Source organism: Neopelma chrysocephalum, unplaced genomic scaffold (genome assembly GCF_003984885.1).
Source record: "Neopelma chrysocephalum unplaced genomic scaffold, ASM398488v2 Primary Assembly neopelma1_76, whole genome shotgun sequence".
In the NCBI taxonomy this organism is placed as follows: Eukaryota; Metazoa; Chordata; class Aves; order Passeriformes; family Pipridae; genus Neopelma; species Neopelma chrysocephalum.
This window is the reverse complement of record NW_020897737.1, coordinates 14,297,562-14,320,545: the sequence shown is the minus strand read 5'-3', so window position 1 is coordinate 14,320,545 and position 22,984 is coordinate 14,297,562. Positions and strand designations below refer to the sequence as shown.

At 44.3% G+C, this 22,984-nt stretch overlaps 2 protein-coding genes across 5 annotated transcripts in view; one reads left to right on the top strand and one right to left on the bottom strand.

Annotated features, from left to right (window-relative positions):
• Nucleotides 1-541: 541 nt before the first annotated feature.
• ZBTB21 (zinc finger and BTB domain containing 21) lies at nt 542-20,209 on the bottom strand. Of its 4 annotated transcripts, none has more exons than XM_027688996.1 (3): nt 20,009-20,209; nt 11,622-11,676; nt 542-8,822 (listed from the first exon to the last, which is right to left on the bottom strand). In XM_027688996.1, the coding sequence occupies exon 3, from the start codon at nt 8,807-8,809 to the stop codon at nt 5,633-5,635; it is 3,177 nt and encodes a 1,058-aa protein (XP_027544797.1). In that variant the 5' UTR covers nt 8,810-8,822; nt 11,622-11,676; nt 20,009-20,209; the 3' UTR covers nt 542-5,632. The 4 variants fall into 4 exon arrangements, with proteins under 4 accessions (XP_027544797.1, XP_027544798.1, XP_027544796.1 ...); XM_027688997.1 differs by lacking the exon at nt 20,009-20,209 and adding an exon at nt 19,908-19,922; XM_027688995.1 differs by lacking the exon at nt 11,622-11,676.
• Nucleotides 20,210-22,491: 2,282 nt separating this feature from the next.
• UMODL1 (uromodulin like 1) overlaps nt 22,492-22,984 on the top strand; it is a 74,139-nt gene continuing 73,646 nt past the window's right edge. Inside the window, exon 1 of the mRNA XM_027689045.1 lies at nt 22,492-22,617. The gene's annotated coding sequence lies outside the window, so the exon portion shown is untranslated. The remainder of the gene's footprint in view (nt 22,618-22,984) is intronic.

The following is a 22,984-nucleotide window of genomic DNA, read 5'->3' as shown; positions in this document are numbered from 1 at the left end:
TATCTAGTTTGAAGAGGGGAACTGAGTAAACCCTGCTTCCAAAAGATAGAAAGGTCATTTTCTGCACCATGGGAATCCACACATTACATTCCCACACTGTGTTTTGAAGAGGGAAATGCAAGCAGCAAAACTGCTTTGGAGGAGAGCACTGCAGAATACCATAAAATTCCTGACTGTGTCTTTCCAAACATCTGTCTCAGTCCAGTTTTATAGGAAAGAGACAGTCAGTCGATGTGTGTTCCCTCCTCAGATTCCCCTTTTAATCTCTGATTTCATAGGAAGCAGAATTTGGGCTGTGCTCAAGTTTTTAAAGATTGTCTAAAGCAGTTGGTTTTCTTGCGTTTTCCAGTAAAAGGTTCGGTGGGGCACCTACCAAAACAAACAAAAAGCCACTATTTTAGCAATGTAAAAGTAGCATTTACATCAAAAAAAACCAGAACAAAAGATGCTTTTTTACAAACACGCTTCCCACCCCGCAGACACAATGGTATGTGCAATAACATCCCACTTTGCCAAGAGATTCCAGCAGAAGACACAGTAATTTCAAAAGAAACAAAGTGTAAGTTTATTGGACGCCAACAGTTCTTAGTCAAGATCTAAGTAAAGAAAACACACGGTAGAAAAAGTTGTACAAAGCAGCAATGGATTTACATTACATTAAAGAAAAAAGTTACCTTAAGCTATTAAGTCTCAGTCCTAAAAAAAGTAAAAACCCATCCTGGTGTATTGAATGGATATAGAATGTATAAGGTACACAGGATTATAAACCCAGCATCCTTCGTCTGACCTCTATAATCCTTTAAAATGACAAGTGATTTTGTGTAACTAACTGGAAAAATTCTCTAGCAAATGTATTGGACAATCCCAATTTTTAGAAACTGTAGGAATCTGTTCCCCTGTACCCAAGCACTAAAAGTGATCCCATTTTCCTGCTTTTTTAAAAAGGGACACTGTCAAGAATAAGCCTTAAAATATGTACTTGAAGTGTATTTTGCATGTTACATTGCAAAGGGGAGCTTGTCCTGGTTTTATGCACATATTTGAATTAAAGATGCTGCTGCAGTAGTGGGAAGTTTGTGTCTTTGAAAGATAATGTGTATTGCTGAGAAGCTGGAAAAAGGAAAAATTGGATTGAGTCCTTTACTCTGGCACAGTGAGAGAAAAAGCAACATGAAAAATCAGCTCAACCCACAGAATTCAGACACATTTTCCAGACATCCCTGCAACAACGGAGGATGCCTGGAGTGGGCATTTTCATGCCCAAAAAGCAGCTCAAGTGTTATGACTCAATTCTTCAATTTTATTAACGTCAAGTATTTCTAATACAGGTAAGTCCATTTTCTGTACCCAACCTTTCTCTTGATAGTGTCCCTTTCTGTAGAGCAGTTACAGTACAGTTTTTCACAAGTCATTTTAAATAAACAAGAATCAATGCCATTAAAAATACTATCAGGCTGTGCTCAGCAACAACAGAAAAAGATTTTTAACACTGATTCATTAACACCAACACTAAAAAATAAAAACAAAAACCAAAACAAAACCAAAAAAACCCCAAAAATAAATCCCCAACAAACCCCAAGCCCCTAAGCTTGTTTTGATTTTTAATTAAATGTTCTGGTAAGAAAATGTAAACAATTTCATTGAACAGTATAGGCACATGCCAGATTACAGGCTCATGCCAGATATTTGCACCCTCACTGAGAAGAGCCAAGAAATTAGGCATAGTCTGTCCTTATCCCATGGGAGAAACTAGTTTTAACACTGGAAGCTTGGAACAGAAACAGAGTCCGTGTAGAGCTTCAGAGCAAACCCGCGTGTCCTGCTTGGGGGGAAAATAAACAATATCAGGCAAAAAAACCTCCTGGATGTTCCTGCCTAAACAGGAAATGTAGGAAAAGCCTCTTACAGCTGTTTGGGGTCAGAGATAAGGAAACATCTCAGTTTGAAACACCCCAGACAAACCCTGGAGTCACCCACTTCACCGACTGTCTCCTTAATTACCTGTCACAGGGTGTTTCTCTCCCCCTTATCAAAAAACCCCCCAAAACTAAAGACAGTGTAATTCCTGATTCACATCCTTTGTTTTTGTAAAGCTACACCCAATTCTCTATGCAGGTTTTATGGAGAGGAAAATTAATATCAACTTTTTGTTCCAGGACTTTAAAAAACAAAATCTGTACGTATTTTGCTGCCATTGCTCATTTTCAAGGTTGATCATGGTCCCAATTCAGCAAAGAACTTAAACACTTTAAAAAAAATAAATTAAGACTGATCTTAATGGACTCAAGCATAGGCTCAGAGGCTTTGCCAACACGGTGCCTGAAAGGAAAAAAAAGTCCCAAACCAAAATACATTTCATGGCTCAACCCTGCTCCTCTTAAAATGCAACACAAGTTTCCCCTCTACTTCCACTGAAGCAGGATAGTTCACTGAGATTTATCTGACAGATTATAAAAATAGCAAAAAAAGAGGAGAATTATAGATTCTAATCTATATATTAAACCATCTGCACATTCCTGTCACAAGTTTTAAGAAACAAAGCAAAACACTTTTTATATTTAACAAGACCTCTAACTTTGTGTCACTTTAGTACACAGCTATAAAATTAAACAAAATATGCTGAAGACAGGCTTTTGTATCAATAAATTTGCCTTTTATTTTGGCTGTGGCCAAACTAGACACTCTTCAAAAGATCTTTATTTATAAACAAGCAACTAACATTTTTTTTTCTCCATAATTTAACTTTTAAAACATATATTAAAGTTATATAAGTGGAAGCATATTTATTCCGTATCCTCCAAAATAAACACTTCTATCAAGGGCTTTTTAAGATACTGTATAAAAGCTAATAGAAAACCAGAACTGCTATATAAACATCTCATATTTAAATTTTAGAGATCATGAATTCCTTTACTAAACGAGAGGAACCAAATTAAAAAAAAAAACAAACACACAGAACACGCTCGAAGTTGAAAACAAAATTAAAAAAAACCCAAACAACCAAACAAAAAACCCCCCAAACACTGAAGAAAAACTTAGGAGGCTATTCAGATCAAAAATATTTGATGGATTTTTTAGTACAGTAGGAAAAAGGTCAAGGTTTCTGCAAAAATGTTGCACAAGATTTTGATTTAAAGTGTGTAAAATTTCTCATCCTATCACAGAGCAGAATCCCAGTTGGAAGTGAGATGGCTCTGACCCAGCTGAGCTCGCTGCCACCTTCCTTCAGAAAGAACTTTACATTTACACTTTCAGACTGTTGTGTAGGGGAATAATTGATGAAAACTCAGGAACCATTTTACAAAAACATGTTCATATTTTATATGCACAGATTTCTTAAATACATTTGAAGGATACTTAGTGGGGCTTTATGTTTTTCTGATTTTTTTTTGAAGCCAGGTTAAGTGCAATAACCATTTTAGTTTGAAATTGTTTGTGGTAGGAAAGAAATTTAGTCTTATTGGGTGGAATAAAAAAAGTCAGTAATGGAAATGTCACTATTAAGCAAGTACCTTCTTTAACTGCAATGCCACTGAAAGAGTTTAACTGATATTCAAGCAAATTAGCCTAATCATATTCAGCTACAATTTGTCTGGAAGAGGGCAAAAAAAGAACTAATAGAAGTGTTCAGTAACAATTTTAGATTTTGGTAAAAAATGAAGCAGAAGAGGCTTGAAACTAACATTGCAAATTTTTTGGTAGCTGGAAAAAAAAAGTCAGGGGTCTGTCCTGAGCTAATTCTTTTTAAATTTAAATTACAGGAAAAATGATTAAAAATCTGTTGGAAAAAAAATGGTGGCACACTCGGGCTTTCACTGAGAAAAATCTACTCTGGTGTGTGCCTGATTAAGGATGCCCATCCTCAGATTCTTAGGAATTACATTTGTGCTTAATTTTGACAAATCTTAAGTGTCAGCTTGCAATTCTTCTGACTTTTGAGTTTGAGATATCGAAAGAACAGTCACATACATGGTTACACACAGAACTAAAGCCTCACTCTGGCTCCCCCTGAAACTGGTGACCAAACTCTGTGCTGGTTTCAGCAGACACAGACTGGGCTCTGACTCAGCAGTGTGGAATGACATCCCCCCCTCTCCCAGCCCTGCAGGGGGAAGGTTGGTCAGGATCAGAAACACTGTTTGCATCATTTACCTTCACTCTAATCTATCACCACTCCATCGAGTTTAAATTCCAGCAGAAGAATTTCTCACTGCTAGTTCACCTCACGCTTCTGGGAAAGTATTTACTTACAGAAAAATTTGGACCCTTACTATAGCTCCTGGTAAATATGTATGATCCTACTTACACTAAATGCTCCAGTTGTGATTTGAGGTAAAATAATGGAACCACATGGAAGTGGTTCCATTATTACCACAATTTTCAACAAATTGGAAAATTGCAACACAGTATCACATATGATAGAAAAGCTGCAGAAAGAACTACTCTATGCATTGTATTCATAAAATGCTGTGATTGTAGTGTGATTTTCTCCTCTGCTTTGAGCTGGATATGCAACGCTTAATACAAATTTCAAATACATACTTCTTCATTTATACAGGTGTCTATATAAATATTTACATTTTTAGGTTCTGTTAAAACATATCTTTGTACTCATGGCCAAGCTTATGACCGTGTTTAGAAACACAACTCATCTTCTGTCCCTCGATGAGCTCTCTCCTGTTGATTTAATAGTTATACATTCCTTTGTAGTCAGAATTACAAACAGTTGTACAAATAGTGGAAACAAAGCTATGAAACTTGTCTGACGTCCATTGAACCCCAGTTCATGTTACAAACAGTACCATTTGCATTATGATGGCTGTTATACAATGACTTCAGCTACCCAAGTATCCATAGGAAATTAGTCTTTGGGACATTATATAAAGCAAAGTACCCCCACTCTTGATTTTCCTTAGAAACTTAAAATTAAATGGCTGAGAGCAGACTTGCTGCTACTTCTTATATAAAATCTTAGTAATAATATTGCTGACTTTAGATTCTATTTTAATTTGCACAAGTTCCATACAACAACAAAACAGTTCCGTGTTCCCTTAAAATAGCAAACATTCGTATCCAATAACATCAGGATTACTCAAAGTTGAGGTTTATTTGTTATTGCTAAAGGTTTCTAAGGTCTAAGTCAATACAGCAAGACACTCCATCCACCTCCTCCCTAACTGCCAGTGCATGGCAACCATTTATATGGAGCTCGTGTGTTGGCTTCCTTTTTGAAAACAAATTAATGAAGTTGGTTACAGTATTTCACTACTATAAGCTCACAGTTAGAATCCAAATTGTTGTTGCTCTTTCATTTAATATATAACTTTATATATAATACACACGCACACACCAACATCACAGGATGAAGATCCATGCATACAATCCAGAAGCAATTGCATTTCAGTGTTAAATGAAATAAAATTTATACTGTTACTATCAGATCCCAGACCACAGGGTTTTAAATTACTCTGCTTTCTACCTAATAACCAAGTTAGCCTCCCCTAATCTTCAAATCCAAGCAGCATCACAAATTCCACATTTTTCATCATTGTTTTGATCCTCTTAAAATTTCTAGTCTGTGTGGCAGACATGTGAGACCCTGAACACAGCTTTGTAAGGTTTCTGTTAAAGCTTAATTGTGTGTCTGTTCGTGGCTCCAGAGACTAAAAGCCGTCTTGAAAGTCCTGTGACAGAGTTTGCACATGTATTGTCTTTTAAATGTGATTGCCGAGAGCGGCGGGGCGTGGTAGAACAGCGTGTCTGACTCCTGGGGCACGAACAACTTCTCAGTAGTACTGGAGCTCTCCGGCAAGCCCGTGGGGCTATCCGGCTCCAAAGGCTGGATTTTGGGGAGCGGCGGGGGCGGGGGTAAGGGCGGCGGGGACGGGGAGTTAGCTGGTGGGCATATCTCAGGCTCCTTGTTCGTGGCCTCCTCTGCAGCCTGCGACATGTGAGACTGGAAGTGGCTCCACAGCCGGAAATTCGTTCGGAAGGCCTTGTTACACACGTGGCAAATAAAGGGCTTCACGGAGCACAGGAGCTCCTGGTGACGCTCCAGCTGCTTGCGCAAGGTGAAAATCTTCCCGCACTTCTCACAGGGCCACAAGTTGGCATCCTTCTTGGAGACCACCTCCTTAGGTTCCCTGCTCGTTTCGGTGACCTCATCCTCGATGTCATCCACAGGCTCTTCTTTGATCTGGATTTTAAACTGTTTGGAGACACTTAAGTCCTCAGGTAGGCACGAGGAGTCTTCAGAATCAAAGTTGATTTGTTCTGACGAGTCACTGAACACACCATCCTCCTTTGCAGCAACAAAGTTGTTCATTTTATTGGACTCTGACTGCGGGGGCAACCTGGACGAACTGGTTATTTCCCCGTTGTGATCCATGAGAGGTAAGGAAAAGTTCTCTGATGGAGCCATCGTGTTTTGATTGTGAACCTCAACCTGATGGCGCCAGATGCTGAAGGATGATTTGAAGGTACGCATACACTCGAGGCAAGTGAGCTTCTTGTACTCACACTTGCTTTCGTGCTCGTGCTTCAGCTCTGGAGAAGAAAACCTAAGGCTGCAGTAAGGACAGACAGTGGCGTTCCTACAGAGTCGCTCGTGATTTCCCTGCTCAATGAGTGAGGAGAGCTTGGCATTGCAGAGCCGGCACTGATAAACCTCCTTGTTCTCCACCGGGCTTTCAATATGAATGTGATCCTTCTGCTTAGGAGCCTTGTTCCCTCCTAAGGGTTTCTCCCCTGGGTGCATTTTTATGTGCTGTTTGAACTGCGAGAGGAAGCGATAAGCTTTCCCACAGTAGGTACAAATATAGGCTCCTTTGGTTCTCGACCTTAAATTCCTCTTGATGACTTGCTGTGCTTGTGAAGCGGACTGGCCCTGAAAGCTCTGCTTGCCACGTCTCAGTTTCACGATCAGAGCTTTTTTGATTTCCCTCTCCCTCACTATATCGATCAGTTTTCTTTGGAATTTTTCATCCAAGAGGGCGTGAGAACTGGAGGCCGGTGAGGGGTTCTTCACAATTCCATGCTGGGTCTGGCAGTGCGTCCACACTTTGAAATTGGTGTGAAATCTCTTGTGGCATATGTCACAAGCGTAGGGCTTCTCTGGATTATGATACATGTTAACGTGACGATGAAGACCTGCTGTTGATCTGAAGATTTTAAGGCAGTGTTTGCATTTAAATTTTTTATTTGGTCTTGCTTCTTCCATCTCGCTGTACTCATCTTTACTGACATCAGAATCAGGAAAATCAGCATCAAGGTGCGGAGGGCTTGAGCCTTCCTCAAAGTTCTCTTCTGAGCCAGGAGAACCCTGCTCATCCGCCTTCAGCTTCTTGAATGGCAGCATTCTGTCGTCCTGAAACCTCCTTTTTGCTGGAATTCTGCTCGGCTCCTTGTGATCATCCTCGGTTTTAAAAGCAAAGTCTTTATTTGTCGAGGCTGAACCATCACCCACCGTAATTCTTATAATATCAGCGGGATCCGAGAGTGGACTGCTCGGTTCGGTTTTTATCCGCACCTCCGAGAGAGGGGAAGCCACCTCCCTGTCAGTGGACTGAGAGGCACTGAAAGACCTAAGGCGATGTGGGTGTATTACCTGTGGTTTCTCATCCAGGACTAACTTCTCCGACGACTCTTTCAAGGATGACTTCTGGGACACGACGTTAAATGTTTTCTGGGAATCGTTAGTTCCCGGTGAGGAGGAGGACGATACCTGTGCGGGTTTTAGGTCAACGGAAGGTGAGTAAATAGGAACCTGGCTGTCCATGGACAGTGACCTCCGCAGAAGACTTTTTACAAGGGGCCCACTTCTGTCAATACTTTGGTTTTCTGGGCCAGACCCACTAGATGGGATTACCAGCCCTAACTTTGAGTAGTACAGCAAATTCCTGTCTTCGCCTTGACCGTTTCCTTTCCCTGCCTCTCGCAACAAAAACGTGGATTCCGATGCCCCACGCAGAGACAAGACTGGTGGTCGTGGTCTCTTCAGTGACATCTCCACAGCCTTTCCCCTCAAAAGCTGACCACTGCTTCCTGGCTCGTTGTCTGCAATTTCCTTCTCTGCTAAAGGCATCTGAGGCAGCACCGTGTTCCTTTTCACCAAACCACCCCTGCCCTGATCCTCCACAGTTCCAGGAGTTTCATGAACCTTCGTATAGCCCAAAGGGCTTTCTTTCAGCCACCTCCTTTCAGTCAGTGATAAGCTGTGAAGGGTTTCAGTTGGTTTTGTTATTTGTGGTCTGCTGCTAGTCTTGACCGCCACAGAGGGCGAAGGTTTAGGAGTATGGCTTAAATCATGCTGTGTTTGATTTATGCTTTTCACTTGTGCTTCAATTCTGTTCTGACAGACGATGACACTTCTCTTCTGGGAACTACTTTCATCTTCATCTTGATACAGTATTTTCTTGATGGGGCAGGCAGGAAAAGGAGCTTGGGGACTCTTGGAAACGATGTTTGTGAGAAAGGATATCCCAAGACTGTAGCCCAGCTCTTGCACAGCTGCGAGACTGCCTTTCTCAATGAACAAGGATGAAGAATAAATGTAGTTCAACACATTATCAAAAGCATCCGGCTCGCAAAAGTCGAGTTGAAACACTGACTGAGACTCGTTCTCCTTGTTTGTGAACAGAGTCTGGAAGTATTCACTGCTGGCAGCCAGAACGTTCTTGTGGGCTCGAAATTTCTGGTCTCCCACTATGAGCACAACGTCACACAGCTGTCCCTTGAGACGCTCCTCGTTCAGGGTGCTCAGAAGGGAAATTGCATGTGCTGGGTTTATGTAGTGCAAGAGCCCCTCCATGATTCTGATGCCTCTGAAAAAGAACAACAACAACAACAAAAGTTGTAGGTTGCCTCATGTGAACTGTAAGAGGTAAAGCAAACACACCTAATCCCCCCTGTACTACAGTAAACTGGCCAAACCACCAACAAATAGTGATTAAGGAAACGGCTTTGTTTGGAGGAAAGGTAAGGGAATGAAAACAACACTGTCAGTTCCAACAGATGCACAGGAATGGGAAGAACCAGCTCATCTGACCACTTTCAAGTACCCTGTTAATGGCTGATCTTAAACCAGAAATACGACGCCACAAATATGATGGGTGGGCTGTGTTCTTTTCCTGCAATACACAGGAAGGAACAGTTCCATCATTTCACTCTCTATCTCTGCATTAGCTTTATGAAGATCTGTCTTGACAGCTGCATTGATAAACTTTCGGATCAGATGCCTAAACTTAGTTATACTAACTCACCTTTCTGAGCTTAAGCAACCCTGACAGTCTCCTGCTGACCAAACAAATTAAGGGGGTTTTGCTGTCACTTTTAATAGGATGATGGAAAGGGCATTAATACTGGGAAGAGAGAAGGAAGCAGGATTATTGTCTGTAATCTAAATTTATCACGTTTGTTTATGCTTAGTAAGTGCTGTTAATTATATACTTCCAGCAATCAAATATGTGTCACCTAAAACTGTACTGGCAGGATCTGGGAAATGTCACAATTTTCACTGAGGTATCCCTGCATTGCTTTGCTCTATCTCTGCATTGCTTTGCTGTAGCTGAAAATCAACCAGAGAGCTGAAGTCCCCATTTTATTCATTAGCAGGAGAGCACTTTATGCCCACATTCCATATATTGAGGAACAGTGAGCCTGGGATGCATCCAGGAGCACAATAAGCACAAATTAAGCTGCAGTGAAGAAATCTCCATGTTCCATGTGCTTCAAAACACACCTACTCCATACTGCAAGATGTCTCAATAACTCAATATACTGCTCCTGATTGGAGCTTAACAAAAGAAGAGAATCAGGTTTTAATTTAGTTTAAATCAAGAACTTCTGGGGCAGGAATTGGAATTTATACATCTGTGCACAGTGACACACCCAGACAAATCAGCAACATCCAATTTTCCTTTTTTTTTTTTGTGGACACTCTTTACACTGCCTTCCTCCATGGTGGTATAAAACACGTCAATGATGTGTCTGTTAAAAGCAATTCTCTTCTTTCTACAGCTGATTTGAGAAATTACTCTTTAGTTTATGATTTATACATATAAATACATAGACAATGAAAAGGTTTCACTGTCCATCACCTTACAAGCAACACTGTAAAGTTTATAAAAATAAAAAAAACAGTAGTAAGAGGCTGTAACCCCGTGATTAATAAATGAGGGTGACAAAACTTACAACAAATGGATACAAGTAAGCGATCAAAGTCTAAATTGGTATTATCGAGAAATGACTGAAAAGGTGCTGCACCTCTGGGCATTGAGCTGCCACTTCTGCATCTGAAGCTCCCAAATGACTTCACAGTGCCACGGCAATAGGAAAAGTAGAATGCTGCTTCCTCACCAAATCAGTCTTTATCGAGTATTTCAGTGCCTGGCAGTGTCATTTCACAAACACTAATTTATCCTTAATTCACCTCAGATAGTTACAGTTATAATGCATAATCCCCCCACACCTCCATCTAAAAAAAGCAGTGCAGTCACTCTTAATTTGAGAAACCAATCTGGCTTGGTTTGCTTTCTGTGTTTCGCTTAAAAATACTGGGGGGGATGAGGTTGGTGGTTCGCTACCCCTCTCCTTTGTGGGTGCCACTGCAATTTAAAGTGGTGGGGTCTGAGCAGCCCTAATCCAGTTTCAGGGTCTGAGCACCCATGAACACCTGGAGTGTTATTGGAACAAGTGTTCCAGGAAGGCATCTTTTCCTTTAGCTTCATCTGGAAGAAGGTGAGTTTGCAAACCCAAGTGATTCCTCTGGGATGCAACTTGCAGAGGGTTTATGGAGGTAAGAGATCAATGGTGTGCTCAGGGAGCTTGAACTAGAACAGTGGTGTAGAGACAGCCAATACAAGTTGCTGCATAACCCCCACCTTCGAGGACAGAGTGAAAATACAGTGTATTAGTCACATATTTTGAAATGTTTTCAATTATTTTGTTTTAATCTGCTTTGCCCAGGCCCTGTGTTTTGTGTAAAACTGGCAGAATAAACACCATGTAATTACTATGTGTCCCTTTGTCCATCCTAGTACAGTAATTCAGTGTAACCAGCAGAGACTGGTGGAAAATCTACACATCTAAAGCAGAGCCCAACAGTCACCCATCCTTCTTTCCCCATCCTCCTTTTTTATTCCTAGAACACCTTCAATTCACTACATATAACATGACAAGAGACAATCATCCATCCCTTTCATGCTCACGGCACAGTCTCTTGTGTGCAGTGAAGGAGGGTTTGGTGCAATGTAACTGTGTCACTTTAACAGTAACCACAGCTGCAAGGTACACAATTGGCAGGGGAACAAATTAATCCTGCAAAAGCAGCTTTAATCCTGGTATTTCCTAATTCAGGTGCTTGACTTTCAGCTTAATAGCCTTTAGACACAACAGGCAGAAATAAAACAAACTATGATACCAAGAAGCAAAACCAGAACTGTTGTGCAGAACCATTTTAAGACATTTACACAGACCATCTAAAAGCCTGAAACGCTTATATGTGAAAAAAAAATCCAAAGATTACCTGAGTAAATGTACAATGTGTTAAAATTTCACTACATGAACACTTTTCAGTAACAAAGTTGATCCAAGTTACTCCTGCTCTCTCTTGTTCATGTCACCTGCACACTGCAGGTCACTCCTTCTCCAGCTGTGCCAGTAAAAATACCTGCAGGCCTGTGTGACACAGCAGATCAGACAATAAATAAAACCCCAGAACTATTAATTTTCAAATGCTGGTCAATTTTGATATTAAATCACAATGACTGCATTGGCATAACTGAAGAGGCAGCAATAGGAGCAGCCACAGGAAGACAAGAACTTCTCCCAACAGTGTCCCCAATGCCAGTGTTTGCCTGTTTAGCCCCACACAAAAGCTGAGTCTGGCACAGTGTGTAGATCCAGACGTCTGGAGTCTCCTGTAATACTAGATCTGGTTCCAGAGGTTTGAGGACTCTTACTTCTCAGCTGAAGATTACTTTGCCATTAGCTACCCAAGCTCTTTCCTCCAGATAATCTGCTTCTATTCTCTCCAATCATTTTTTCCAGCCACCTTCACTTCTGACTGGAAACAAAGCTCTTTTTATTTTCTTCCATGACATTTGGGTGACATCAAGGAAACAGCAGGAGCATATCAGGAAATCTCCCATTGTCTGTGTGCCACATGACACAGCAGCTGCTGGTCCTCAGGAGGAATGGTGACAGTAAGACTCCAAACCCAGGAAGGGCAAGTGCAGCAGGAGCACCTGCAGCCTTCATTCAGGAGGCCAAGATGAGATTTTGGTGTTAAGTCTTCATAGAATCACAGAATGGGTCAGGTTGGAAGGGACCACAGTGGGTCATCTGGTCCAACCTCCCTTCTCCAGCAGGGTCATCCCAGAGCACGTGGCATAGGATTGTGTCCAGATGGGTCTGGAATATCTCCAATGAGGGAGACTCCACACCCTGTCTGGATAATCTGTTCAGTGCTCAGTCACTGCACAGCAAAGAAGTTCTTCCTCTTGTCCAGGTGGAACTTCCTGGGCATCAGTTCCTGTCCATTCCTCTTGTGCCATTGTTGGGCCCCCCTGAGCAGAGCCTGGTCCATCCTCTGCCCCCTCCCTGCAGCCCCTACAGACCTGGGGGAGGTCCCCTCTCAGTGTCTCCCCTGGAGGCTGAACAGCCCCAGCTCCCTCAGCCTTTCCTGGTCAGAGAGGCTCCAGTCCCCTAATTCCCTTCATCAACAGCCCTCTCCTGATCTCAGCAAACTAAATTTCAGAAACCTAAGTACCGTATTTGGTACAAGATTGCTTTTATTTTATATTTTGAACAAGGATAGAAAAAGACACCTCTACTATTTCAAAATTACTTCCAGGAAAAAAAAAAAAGGAAATCTCTACTTAGGGAAGCTCTACTCAAGAAAAGAGTAGAAAGGCTCAATCTTTGGCCCAACAGTTTCTTGATCTTCAACATCCACCTGTCTTTGAGGAGGTAGTTCCCCTTCCTTTCCTCTGTCCCTTACTGTCACACCTCCTCCTCTCAGCTCTGTGGTACCCTCCCCTTCCTTTCACCAGCTCGGCTGCTCATTTCACCTCCCAGTGAGTTGATTCAGCTCCCTAAAAATGAAGTAGGAGACAAAGCAACAAACAAAATCAATCCAGCTTTTTATACCTGTTGGCTATTTTCTAGGACAGGAGCTTGATACCTCACTGAGAGGTCAGACGAGCATCAGGGTTGCAGCAAGAGAAGCCACGAAACTGCTCATTCTTTGTCAGGAAGTTGTTCCATCAGCTTCACCCACCTGAAATTTCACCTTTAGAAATAACGAAGCTACCAACACTGAAACTTTACAGGCAAGATATTTGTGTGACCAGTATCGGTGTAACAGCTACACCTGCAAATACACATGAGCAACTAAGAGAAGATGTTGATGTTGGCTCCTGACTTCCATTACAAGGACACAGCTGTCAGCTAAAGCTCCATTAACAGCGTGTTGGGGGTGGAACTGGGAAAGACGATGTTCTGAAGCCATTAATGAGATGCGATTTTGCAGCAAGGAGGCGCCAGGGCTGTGAGAAACTGTGGCTTGAAGCAGGGAATACAAGGACAGAGGAGGAAACGCAGAGGAGACAGGAACCAAGGGAGACTGAACAGGGGTTTCTTCAGGGAAAACACAGAGGAAGTGTGGCGGGAGCAAACCCACTAAGAAAGCAAAGAAACATGGATTACAAGACTCAGTGAGTTCCTGGGGCATCCCCAGGTAAATGCAGGAATGTTGCACTGCGTTGTGAGTGTTTTGCAGAGGATCTGATGGCTCTGGTAATTCAGGTGCTGTTTCAGACGCAAAGAAGGAAAAACATCTGATTACTCATCACAAGCCCAGATGCAAAACAAACACACACCGCTTAAGCTTCTACTCAAGGATTCTATGCAGGGTTTCATTACTGGAGTTTGACAACAGTTTATAAAACGTCTCTTCTCCCATCAACAGCCTTTGCAACACACTCTCCCATAGAACATATATATTTACACACTCCCCTCCACGCCCCCAAAAGCTGTATGTAAAAGCTCCAAACCCGCACAGAAAGATTGTTTGCACTTCTATAATCTTTTTCTAACTATACACTTAAGTAACCTCTTCCTGCAAGTTTGGGGATTCTGTCTCCCTGGGTTTACTGAAATGTGATTTCACTGCTATTGCTGTTTCCCGTTGCTGACAATACTGTGAACTCTCTCCAAGAAGACAAATGCTTTTTCATGCCCAATAAGTCAGCAGCAAGGAGAGACTCACTACAGTGAAGAGAGGCATAAAATGAGATAAAGAACATGTTTGCTAGTGTGTGAAATTGGTGGACTAATTTCCAATTATTTATCCTCCACACATACAGAAGCAGAAAAAGAGAAGAAAAGAATTCTATAATCAGAGAATCACAGAATGTTGTGGGTTGGAAGGGACCTTAAAGATCATCCAGTCCCACCCCCTGCCATGGGCAGGGACACCTTCCACTAAACCATGTTGCTCCAAGCCCCATCCAACTTCCAGGGATGGGGCATCCACAACTTCTCTAGGCAACCTGTGCCAGAGTCTCACTAACCTCACAGTAAAGAATATTTTTCTAATATCTAATTTAAAACTACTCTCAGTTTGAATATTGTGCAGTCTCTCTATTTTGCCCTACACAATGGACAAAAAACGAGCAGTTACTCTGACACAGCCTAAAAATTCTCTTAGAAATTAGAGGCTACTTTTCATATTTGGATCATACCCTTCGTTTCCCCATCTGACACTTAAAACAGCTCCTCCTGACTTGCAGCGAAGTGCAACATGTCAGAGTAAAATCACAAAGCTCCTCTTGTCCTTCTTGTTCTTGCTTACAGACCTGCAGCACTAAAGGGTGCACTTTCATCTCACTCTCAGTCCGTTCTAAACAGGGATTGCTTCTGCAAGGAGCAGCCGGTGTCTCCTCCATCCCTAAGGAAGGACTGGCTCAGAGCAACAAACCATGGGATTGCACAGCCAAGGGATGCAAGTGAGAGGGCAGGAATATGCACTGGCTGTGAGCTCTCCTGGTTCTTCCCGAAACACTTAATGAAGATTAAATCACAATTTGACAAAATACTTGTCCTGGCCTCAATGTCTTAGCTGAAAGGTGTGTAACTCACCCTCCAAACTGCTGTGAACTAAATCAAACTATCAGAAAGTTTAAAAGTTTAAAAATACTTTTCACTAAGGAGTTCTTCTGCTTCCATTCCTTTGAGCTTTGTAACGTCAACCTTTCTGGTGGGACAAAACCAAAAGGCTTGATGGCCATATAATTCAAAAACCTACAGAAACATCATCCCCAGAAATATTTCATATGATTTTTTTGGTAAGAGATGCATGAAGTCAAGAATTTGAAGGCGAGATGTACACCAAATGTGTACACTTGTACTCTTTCTACAGGTAGACTTTATTATTTTGTTGGTAATGCTGAGATATCAAATGGAATAATATTCATAACAGTTATTCCTTTACTATTCCTTTACCCTTTTCCTTTGTTTAACTGGCCTAATTCAGAATAAATCTTGTCTACAGACTGCTTTTAATTTTGCTGGTATAGTCAAAGTGACAACCCCCTAATCGTGGGCATATTTCTATAACTATAATGTGGCTTTTTACAGGCATATTTTAGATAGGAAGAGAAGCCAATTATACCCATATAAGGTACTTTTTTATCAACAGAATTGTATTTACACAAAGGTTTCTTTAAAAAAAACAAGATCTGAAGGGGGAGAGGTCATACATTTAATCTGAAAAATGCAGAACTAATACAAAAAGTGAGCCTAAAAAATTGCCAAGTGAGAAAGTTATGGTTCAGGGAATGCAGGTATCTTCCTCCCACTGAAGGGATCCAAAGAAAATGTCATTCCGCCATCACCAATTATGGGCAAGATACTGGGAAGACAGTACAGGAAACTGGAAAAGGGGAAAGACAGCAGCAATTTTACCTGAATTTTACATGAGATTTACAAGGTCATCATTGCTGAGAATGAACTGCAACCTAAAGATCGCTCACACTGTTCAGTGTTGGGGTAGGATAAACCAGGGATAAGGAGGTTAATGCTCCAGGACAAAATATTTAATCAGTTCCCAAAGAATGCAATTTAATTGTAAACAAATTGCTATCAAAGGACAAGTTTTGCAGCAGTTTTTTTGAAATTATTTGCCCAAAGGATTTTTCAGGCCTTTTCATCACAGACTATATGGAAAGAATTTGCACAAGACGTGGTGTATCACTAAGTACAAGAGGGAAAAACCCCCTCAACAAATCAGGACTAGGTGATTTTGAAACTTTCCTGGTTTTTGGTGGGCTGCAAAATGGTGGTGTTGTTGTTGGTACAATGAGCTTAGGGAGGTCAAAGAGTTGCTCAACACATTCTTTTCTTGTCCATAAAATATGCCTGAAGTATTCCAGAACAGTATAATACATAAAGCAGCCAATAAGCAAAGACAACAGATGATTTTTTAAATTTATTTCACTGCTGAATGAAAGAAAATATAAGAGAACTGCTGTCTTTAATATTATCATTAAGGGAAATAAAAAGGAAATATTACAGAACAAACACTAATACTAAATTATAACTATTTTGGGAATGAAACCCCCTCTGCACAGAACATCGTTTTTAAAGCAGCGTTTCCACTTGCAAAGAAGGATTTTGCTGCTTCTGAAGGCTGTTCTTCCCTTCTGGGGATCTCAGTTGATTAAATGCAACAGACCCCATTACAAAAGAGCTCACTTGCTCAGAAGTTTAACGACAGCTGAAATAGTTGCAACTGCAGCGTGTGACTCGGAGCGTGGCTCCTCCCAGCGCAAGACAAACCATGTGCCGGTTACAGCCCAACTTCCTCTCCCCAGCTCCTCCTTCCTCTCCCGGGTGAGTCTACGCTTGTTTATTATCACTGTTGGGCAGATAAAATGAATTTCAAAACCCTGAAAGCTGTAATGGGAAATTACTTATTTTTTTTTAACAGTAACTGCTTCACAGCTCCTGCAGTTCAAACCAAAACAACTTCAGTACAGTAAGAAAGCTCAAGGCTTTACGTGAAGTTGTCCTGTTAAACCCAAAGGTTGGCCTGCCCATTACTAATTCTAAGGAAAGTGTGGTCAGCACTAACTATTTAATTCTCTGTGTACAAGTTTTCTCTAGCAGCACACACAAAAAAATCCCCCCATGAGCTCATAAAACCTAATTTCTTAATAATACCCAGCTTCTGGTGATGCAGAGGGTTCTCAGTGTGAGATGTTGAATCTGAGTCAGCTGGCAGAGCATCACCCTGGCACTTGGAACCTACACAGCAGGAACAGGAGGCACAAATGTTCACATTTATCACTAAATGTACAGCACAAAGAGGACTTCAAGAACTTCTTAAAAGCTACTGCCTCTTTTTATATTAAATAAGAGGGATAATATGTGCTAGAGGATAAGTTACTTTAAGCCTTAAAAAACCCCACTCAACTCATTATGACTTTAATCCTGTTCTGGATCACAAGGAAATGCTGAAATCAGCAAGAGCAGCACTGAGGGCACAAGACACTCACTCTCAACTCCAATCCCCAAGAGTTATCTTGGCTCCAGCAGAGTCAGGGGAGCTCCCAGCTGGAGAAATCACTGAGAAATCCTGGCCTGGCACCCACTGTTGCAGCTGAAAACTTTAAAGGTTTGTAATTTGTGACATCTCCCTGCAAGTCCCTACTGAGGGACTACATGTAAATGACAGTTCTTTAAACGTTCACAATCCAGTCAGGGTGGGTGGACTTTCCACGGGTGAACAAAGTGTTCTTATGAGATTTACAAGTGTAGAACATGTGGGTGAAACACAATTCTGAGAGAAAGGGATGTCGGATCCCCTTTCACCCGAAGGATGGCCACGTAATTTGTTGGGGTTTTTTTTGCAAACAAGGTTTATAAAAACTGTTGCTTAAATTCGCTCAAAACTTCCCCTCAAGAAGATCAGCATAATGCTGGTGGAAAATTTTAGTCAGAGCAGTCAGTGTGAGCAAAGTCACAACAGAACACAACAACTGTCTGTGTTCAGGCAATACACACATAAAGTGGTACTAGATTTACTTGTAGTACGTATTTACTACTCGTGATTTAATATCAAAAGTATGTATTTACCACCCCTGATTTAATATTCCTGTACAAAAATACACTCAAAAAAAATCTATTTTCATATTAATTTATCTGAGGATAAAAAGATTAATTATAATTTAACTGAAAGATCTTCAGTGTATTCACAAAAAGTCATGAGATTGTGTAATTCATCACAGTCTCTTCTTATATGTACAGCCCACCCATATTTCCACTGTGAGTCCAAGTGCAAAAAAAATTGAGCTATTAAAGCAAGTGCTATTTAATTATTAAGATGAGCTTACTCGGCACATAATGACATTCCACAATATTTCCTGTATCCTAATAACTCCTTTAAATTACGTTCTTGTGCCATTCCTTTGCATGAGCTGCATCCAATCTGGATATAATGTCAGCATAGACTTTAGGGAGGATTACAGTAAAGTTCTCTCTGACAGCTGTGACCACATAAAACACCTTCCAAGGTTTTCTGCAAAGGCACAGCACAGCACTAAGGGTTCCTCCACCTGGCTATGAAATGTACTTCATCCTGATGAATAAACCAGCCCAACAGCGCTCGGACTAGCAAAGCTACCCTTTGTCTACAAAATCACAGGATGGGTCAGGTTGGAAGGGACCACAGAGGGTAATCTGGTCCAACTTCCCTGCTGAAGCAGGGTCATCCCAGAATACACAGCACAGGATTGTGTCCAGACAGTTCTGGAATATCTCCTCTGAGGGGGACTCCACAGCTTCTCTGGTCTCTGTTCTAGTGAAGTTCTTCCTCACGTTTAGGTGGAAATTTTGTGCATCAGTTCATGCCCGTTGCCTCCTGTCCCATTGCTGGGCACCCCCGACCAGAGCCTGATCCATCCTCTGCCCCCTCCCTGCAGACACTTATACCTATTAACGAGGTTTAGTACCTGCCTGTACATACACTCCGCAGGCACCTCGCTGGGGGAGGATGAAATGTGCTCTCCCTTCCAGACACACCGGGGAGCAGCCATGTCACCGAGGCACAGCCTTTCCCATGTTTCAGAGTTCGGATCGGAGCCGGGGCGGAGGGGGAAGCGGCGGGACCTTCAGTCCCTCACACCCCTCGGGCAGGCGGTCGCTTGCACCCCTCAGGCGGCCGCTTCTTCACGCCACCGCTCCCTGGTGTCCATCGGCGGTCCCTGCTGTCCCTCACACCACCTGGTGTCCCTCACACACACCACAGGCCCCTGATATCCCTCACAACCGCGACCGACGCCACACACCGCCGGTCTCTGGAGTCCCTGACAGCACCACGGGTCCCTGGTGTCCCTCACAGACACCACCGATCCCACACATCGCCGGTCCCTGGTGTCCCTCACACCACCTGGTGCCTCTCACAACCACCGGTCCCTGCTGTTCCTCACGCACACCACAGGTCACCGATATCCCTCGCACCACCGCCCCTCACTCCCCTCAGGCGGCTGAGCCCTCCCGCCCGTGGCGGCGGGTAACGCGCTCCCGAAGCGCCCCCGCGGAGGGAGCGCCGAGACCGCGCGTCCCTTCCCAGCCTTCTCCCCGCTCCCGACCCGCCCCTACCCTTTCTCCTCCTCTCCCTCCCTCCCTCCCTCCTGGCTCATGCGCCCTCCGCCCCAGGCGGGGCGGGCGATGTGGCGGCGGCCGCGGGGGCACCGCCCGCCCGCTCCGAGCGCCTGCGCCGAGCCCCGGGCGAAGGAGGGGGGAAGAGTTTCGTAACCGGCGCATGCGCCCGGGAGCCGCATCCCCGCTCGGCGGAGGAGGAGGAAGGAGGGGGGGGAAGGAGGTTAAAAAAAAAAAAAAACCACCTCAGAGTTACGTCAGGAAAAGACGGATTTGTGCGGCGGGGAGACCCGCGCCGCGCGGGCAGCCCCCCGGGACGGGCGCGACACGCGGGGCCGCTACTCACCCTGTCCGCTTCCCCTCCCCGCTCGCCCCCCTCCGGGGCGCCTCCTCTCAGGGCTCGGCCCGCGCTGCCGCCGCCGCCGCCGTGATTCCATCCATCTTGAATTTGACGTCATCCCACAACCGAGGGATGAGGTCATCGCGGGGAGCGCTCGTCACGTGCGCGGCGCCGCGATTGGCCGGGCCCGGGTGGGGGGGGAGCGGGGGGCGAGGGGGCGGCGCGGCGGGGGGGGGGGGGGGGGGGGGGGGGGGGGAGGGGGGGCGGGGTCGGGATGGGGATGCGGATCCCCCCCCGCCCGCCGTGCTTACACCGCGGGCGGAACGCGCCCCAACCGCCTCCCTCAGCCCGTCCCGCGGGAGGGAAACTGAGGCAGCAGCCGCGGGAGGAGGGGGTGAAGGGGGGTGCGATCCGGACAAAGGGCAGGTCCCTGCCGTGTGTCCCCCGCCGGTGACAGTGGCACTGGGATTCGGGAGGTGCCGCTGTGGTGAAACCCGCACCCCTTCCCGGGCCTGGGCACCGCGTGGGGGGGAACCAGCGGGCAGCGTCAGTTTGCAATTCACCTAATTTAATCGTCTGGTGGGTTTTTGTTTGTTTGTTTGTTTGTTTGGGGTTTTTTTTGGGTTTTTAGTATTAACTTTAGTCTTACGGTTTTTTTTTTAAAGTGTAAGGTGAAGATCCAGCGTCGTTTGGAAAGAAGCCCCAGGTCTAAGTGGCACATGTGGTGTCCTCATAAGCCACCCCCTCCCGCCCCGTTCCCCCTGAAAGTCACCCACCGACCTCCTCAAGCCGCTCACAGACCCCCTCGCAAGCCAGTCTCCTGTCCCCCTCACAAGACACCGATCAAACCCTTCACAAGGCACCCATCGAATCCTTCATAAGCCACCCACTGTCCCTCTCACAAGTTGCCCCCCTGTCCCCCTCACAAGTCACCCACTGTCCCCCTCACAAGTCGCCCCTCTGTCCCCCTCACAAGTCACCCACTGTCCCCCTCAGAAGCTGCCCATTGAGCCCCTCACAAGCCACTCCCAACCCCCTTGCAAGTCACCCAATGTCCCCTTCACAAGTCAACCACTGTTCCCCTCCCAAGCTGTCCCCCTCACAAGTCACCCACCGTCCTCCTTGCAAACCAGCCCACCATCCTTTACAAGCCACCCGTTGAACCCCTCACAAGCCACCAGCATCCCCCTCACAAGCCACCCATCGTCCCTGTCACAAGCCACCCACTGTCCTCCTTGCAAACCAGCCACTGTCCACCTCACAAGCCACCCACTGTCCCCCTTACAAGCCACTCACCATCCCTGTCACAAGCACCCCCTGTCCCCCTCAAAAGTTGCCCATTGAGCTGCTCACAAGCCCCCCCATCCTCCTTGCAATCTCCCACCGTCCCACTCACAAGTCACCCACCAACTCCCTCAGGCCACCCAGCAACCCCCTTGCAAACCAGCCACTGTCCCCCTCACAAGTCACCCACCATCCCTCACAAGCCAGCCTCCTGTCCCCAACATTCCCCTGACAAACAGCCCCCCATTCCCTCACAAGGCACCCACTGTGCCCCTCATAAGCCAGCCCACCCCCCTCCATTATCATCTGGGAGGCACCTGCCCAGATCCTGGTGGGTTTTGGCTCAGACCCTCTGTAACTACTGTACTCACTCATCTCGATGAGATTTGAAAAATTATAATGGCCATTATCATTGCTTTAGGCTGGCTTCTCGTTGTACTTATCCGCTTTGAATTAAGTACCTGAATAGGGCTTTGTGCGTCAAAATACTACTATTAAAATAGAAGTTAGAATTACAAGATTTCTCTTGTTTTTGTTGAAAGCTAATCTGGCATGTTATCTTTTCATTAAGGACAGCTCTAGAGATTAACATCTAATCCCACACATGTTTTCAGTGTGCTTTTAGATATCCCACCTAAGTCACAAATACTCCAGAGCAGCTACTAGAATCCCAGCAATGTGTTTAATGATGTTTTTAAACCTTTTTTGGCAACGATTTTTTGCAAATGGGCTAAAGCCCGAGTAAGAAAAATGGCGATGTACCTCACTGGGTCCAGCTCCCCTTTCCCCTCTCCAGCTAATTTTGTTTTTTTTTTTTGGTCATTGCAGTCTCTTTTGGTGGTTTTGGAAACTTGGGAAGCTTCCTGTGAAAGGAGTGGGTTTTTTCACCCATCGTCTTGTGCCCTGACGTGAGTGTGGCTGTGTGATGAGCCAGAAGGAAAACCGAGCACGCTGCTTGGTGTCATCTGGAAAAATTCCCTGCTCTGGTTTGCCAGACGAGTGTGTAGACAACTGCTCTGGCACAAGGACCTGCTGTGGTGATGGGAACAAACAACTGGGAAAGCAGTTGCATCTGTTCCCATAAACCAGTTTGTGCAGTGACGCTGGCTGTGCTGCCAGGGAAAGATTTGGGAAACCAACCTAAGCATGGAAATCTAGCAGAGCCCTGTTAACTTTTTTTTTTTTTAATGTGTACTCAGTTATTTCTCAGCCAAGCAGAAACAAACTGATCTTGCATAATTTCTCATCCATGCTTCTCCAAAAGGGCCTGTGGCACAGAGGGAGGATCTCCGTGCTGGAATTACCTTGCCAAAAAAATTGTGTTCTTTAAGGTGTGTACACACACCTGTGTGTAAGTTTGTCTTGCTGTGCAGGTATTTATCAATATTTTTAATTTGTCAGGTTCCCAAGTGAAAGTGCAGCCACTAGAACAGAGCCCATGTAGTGGCTTGTATAATTCTGTTGGAGCGAGTCCAGAGGAGGCCACGAGGTTGATAAGAGGACTGGAGCACCTCCCCTATGAAGACAGGCTGAGAAAGCTGGGGCTGCTCAGCCTGGAGAAGAGAAGGTTGTGTGGAGACCTCAGAGCAACCTTCCAGTTTCTGAAGGGGCTACAGGAAAGCTGGAGAGGGACTCTTCATCAGCAACTGTAGTGACAGAACAAGGGGGAATGGGTACAAACTGAAAGAGGGAAAATTT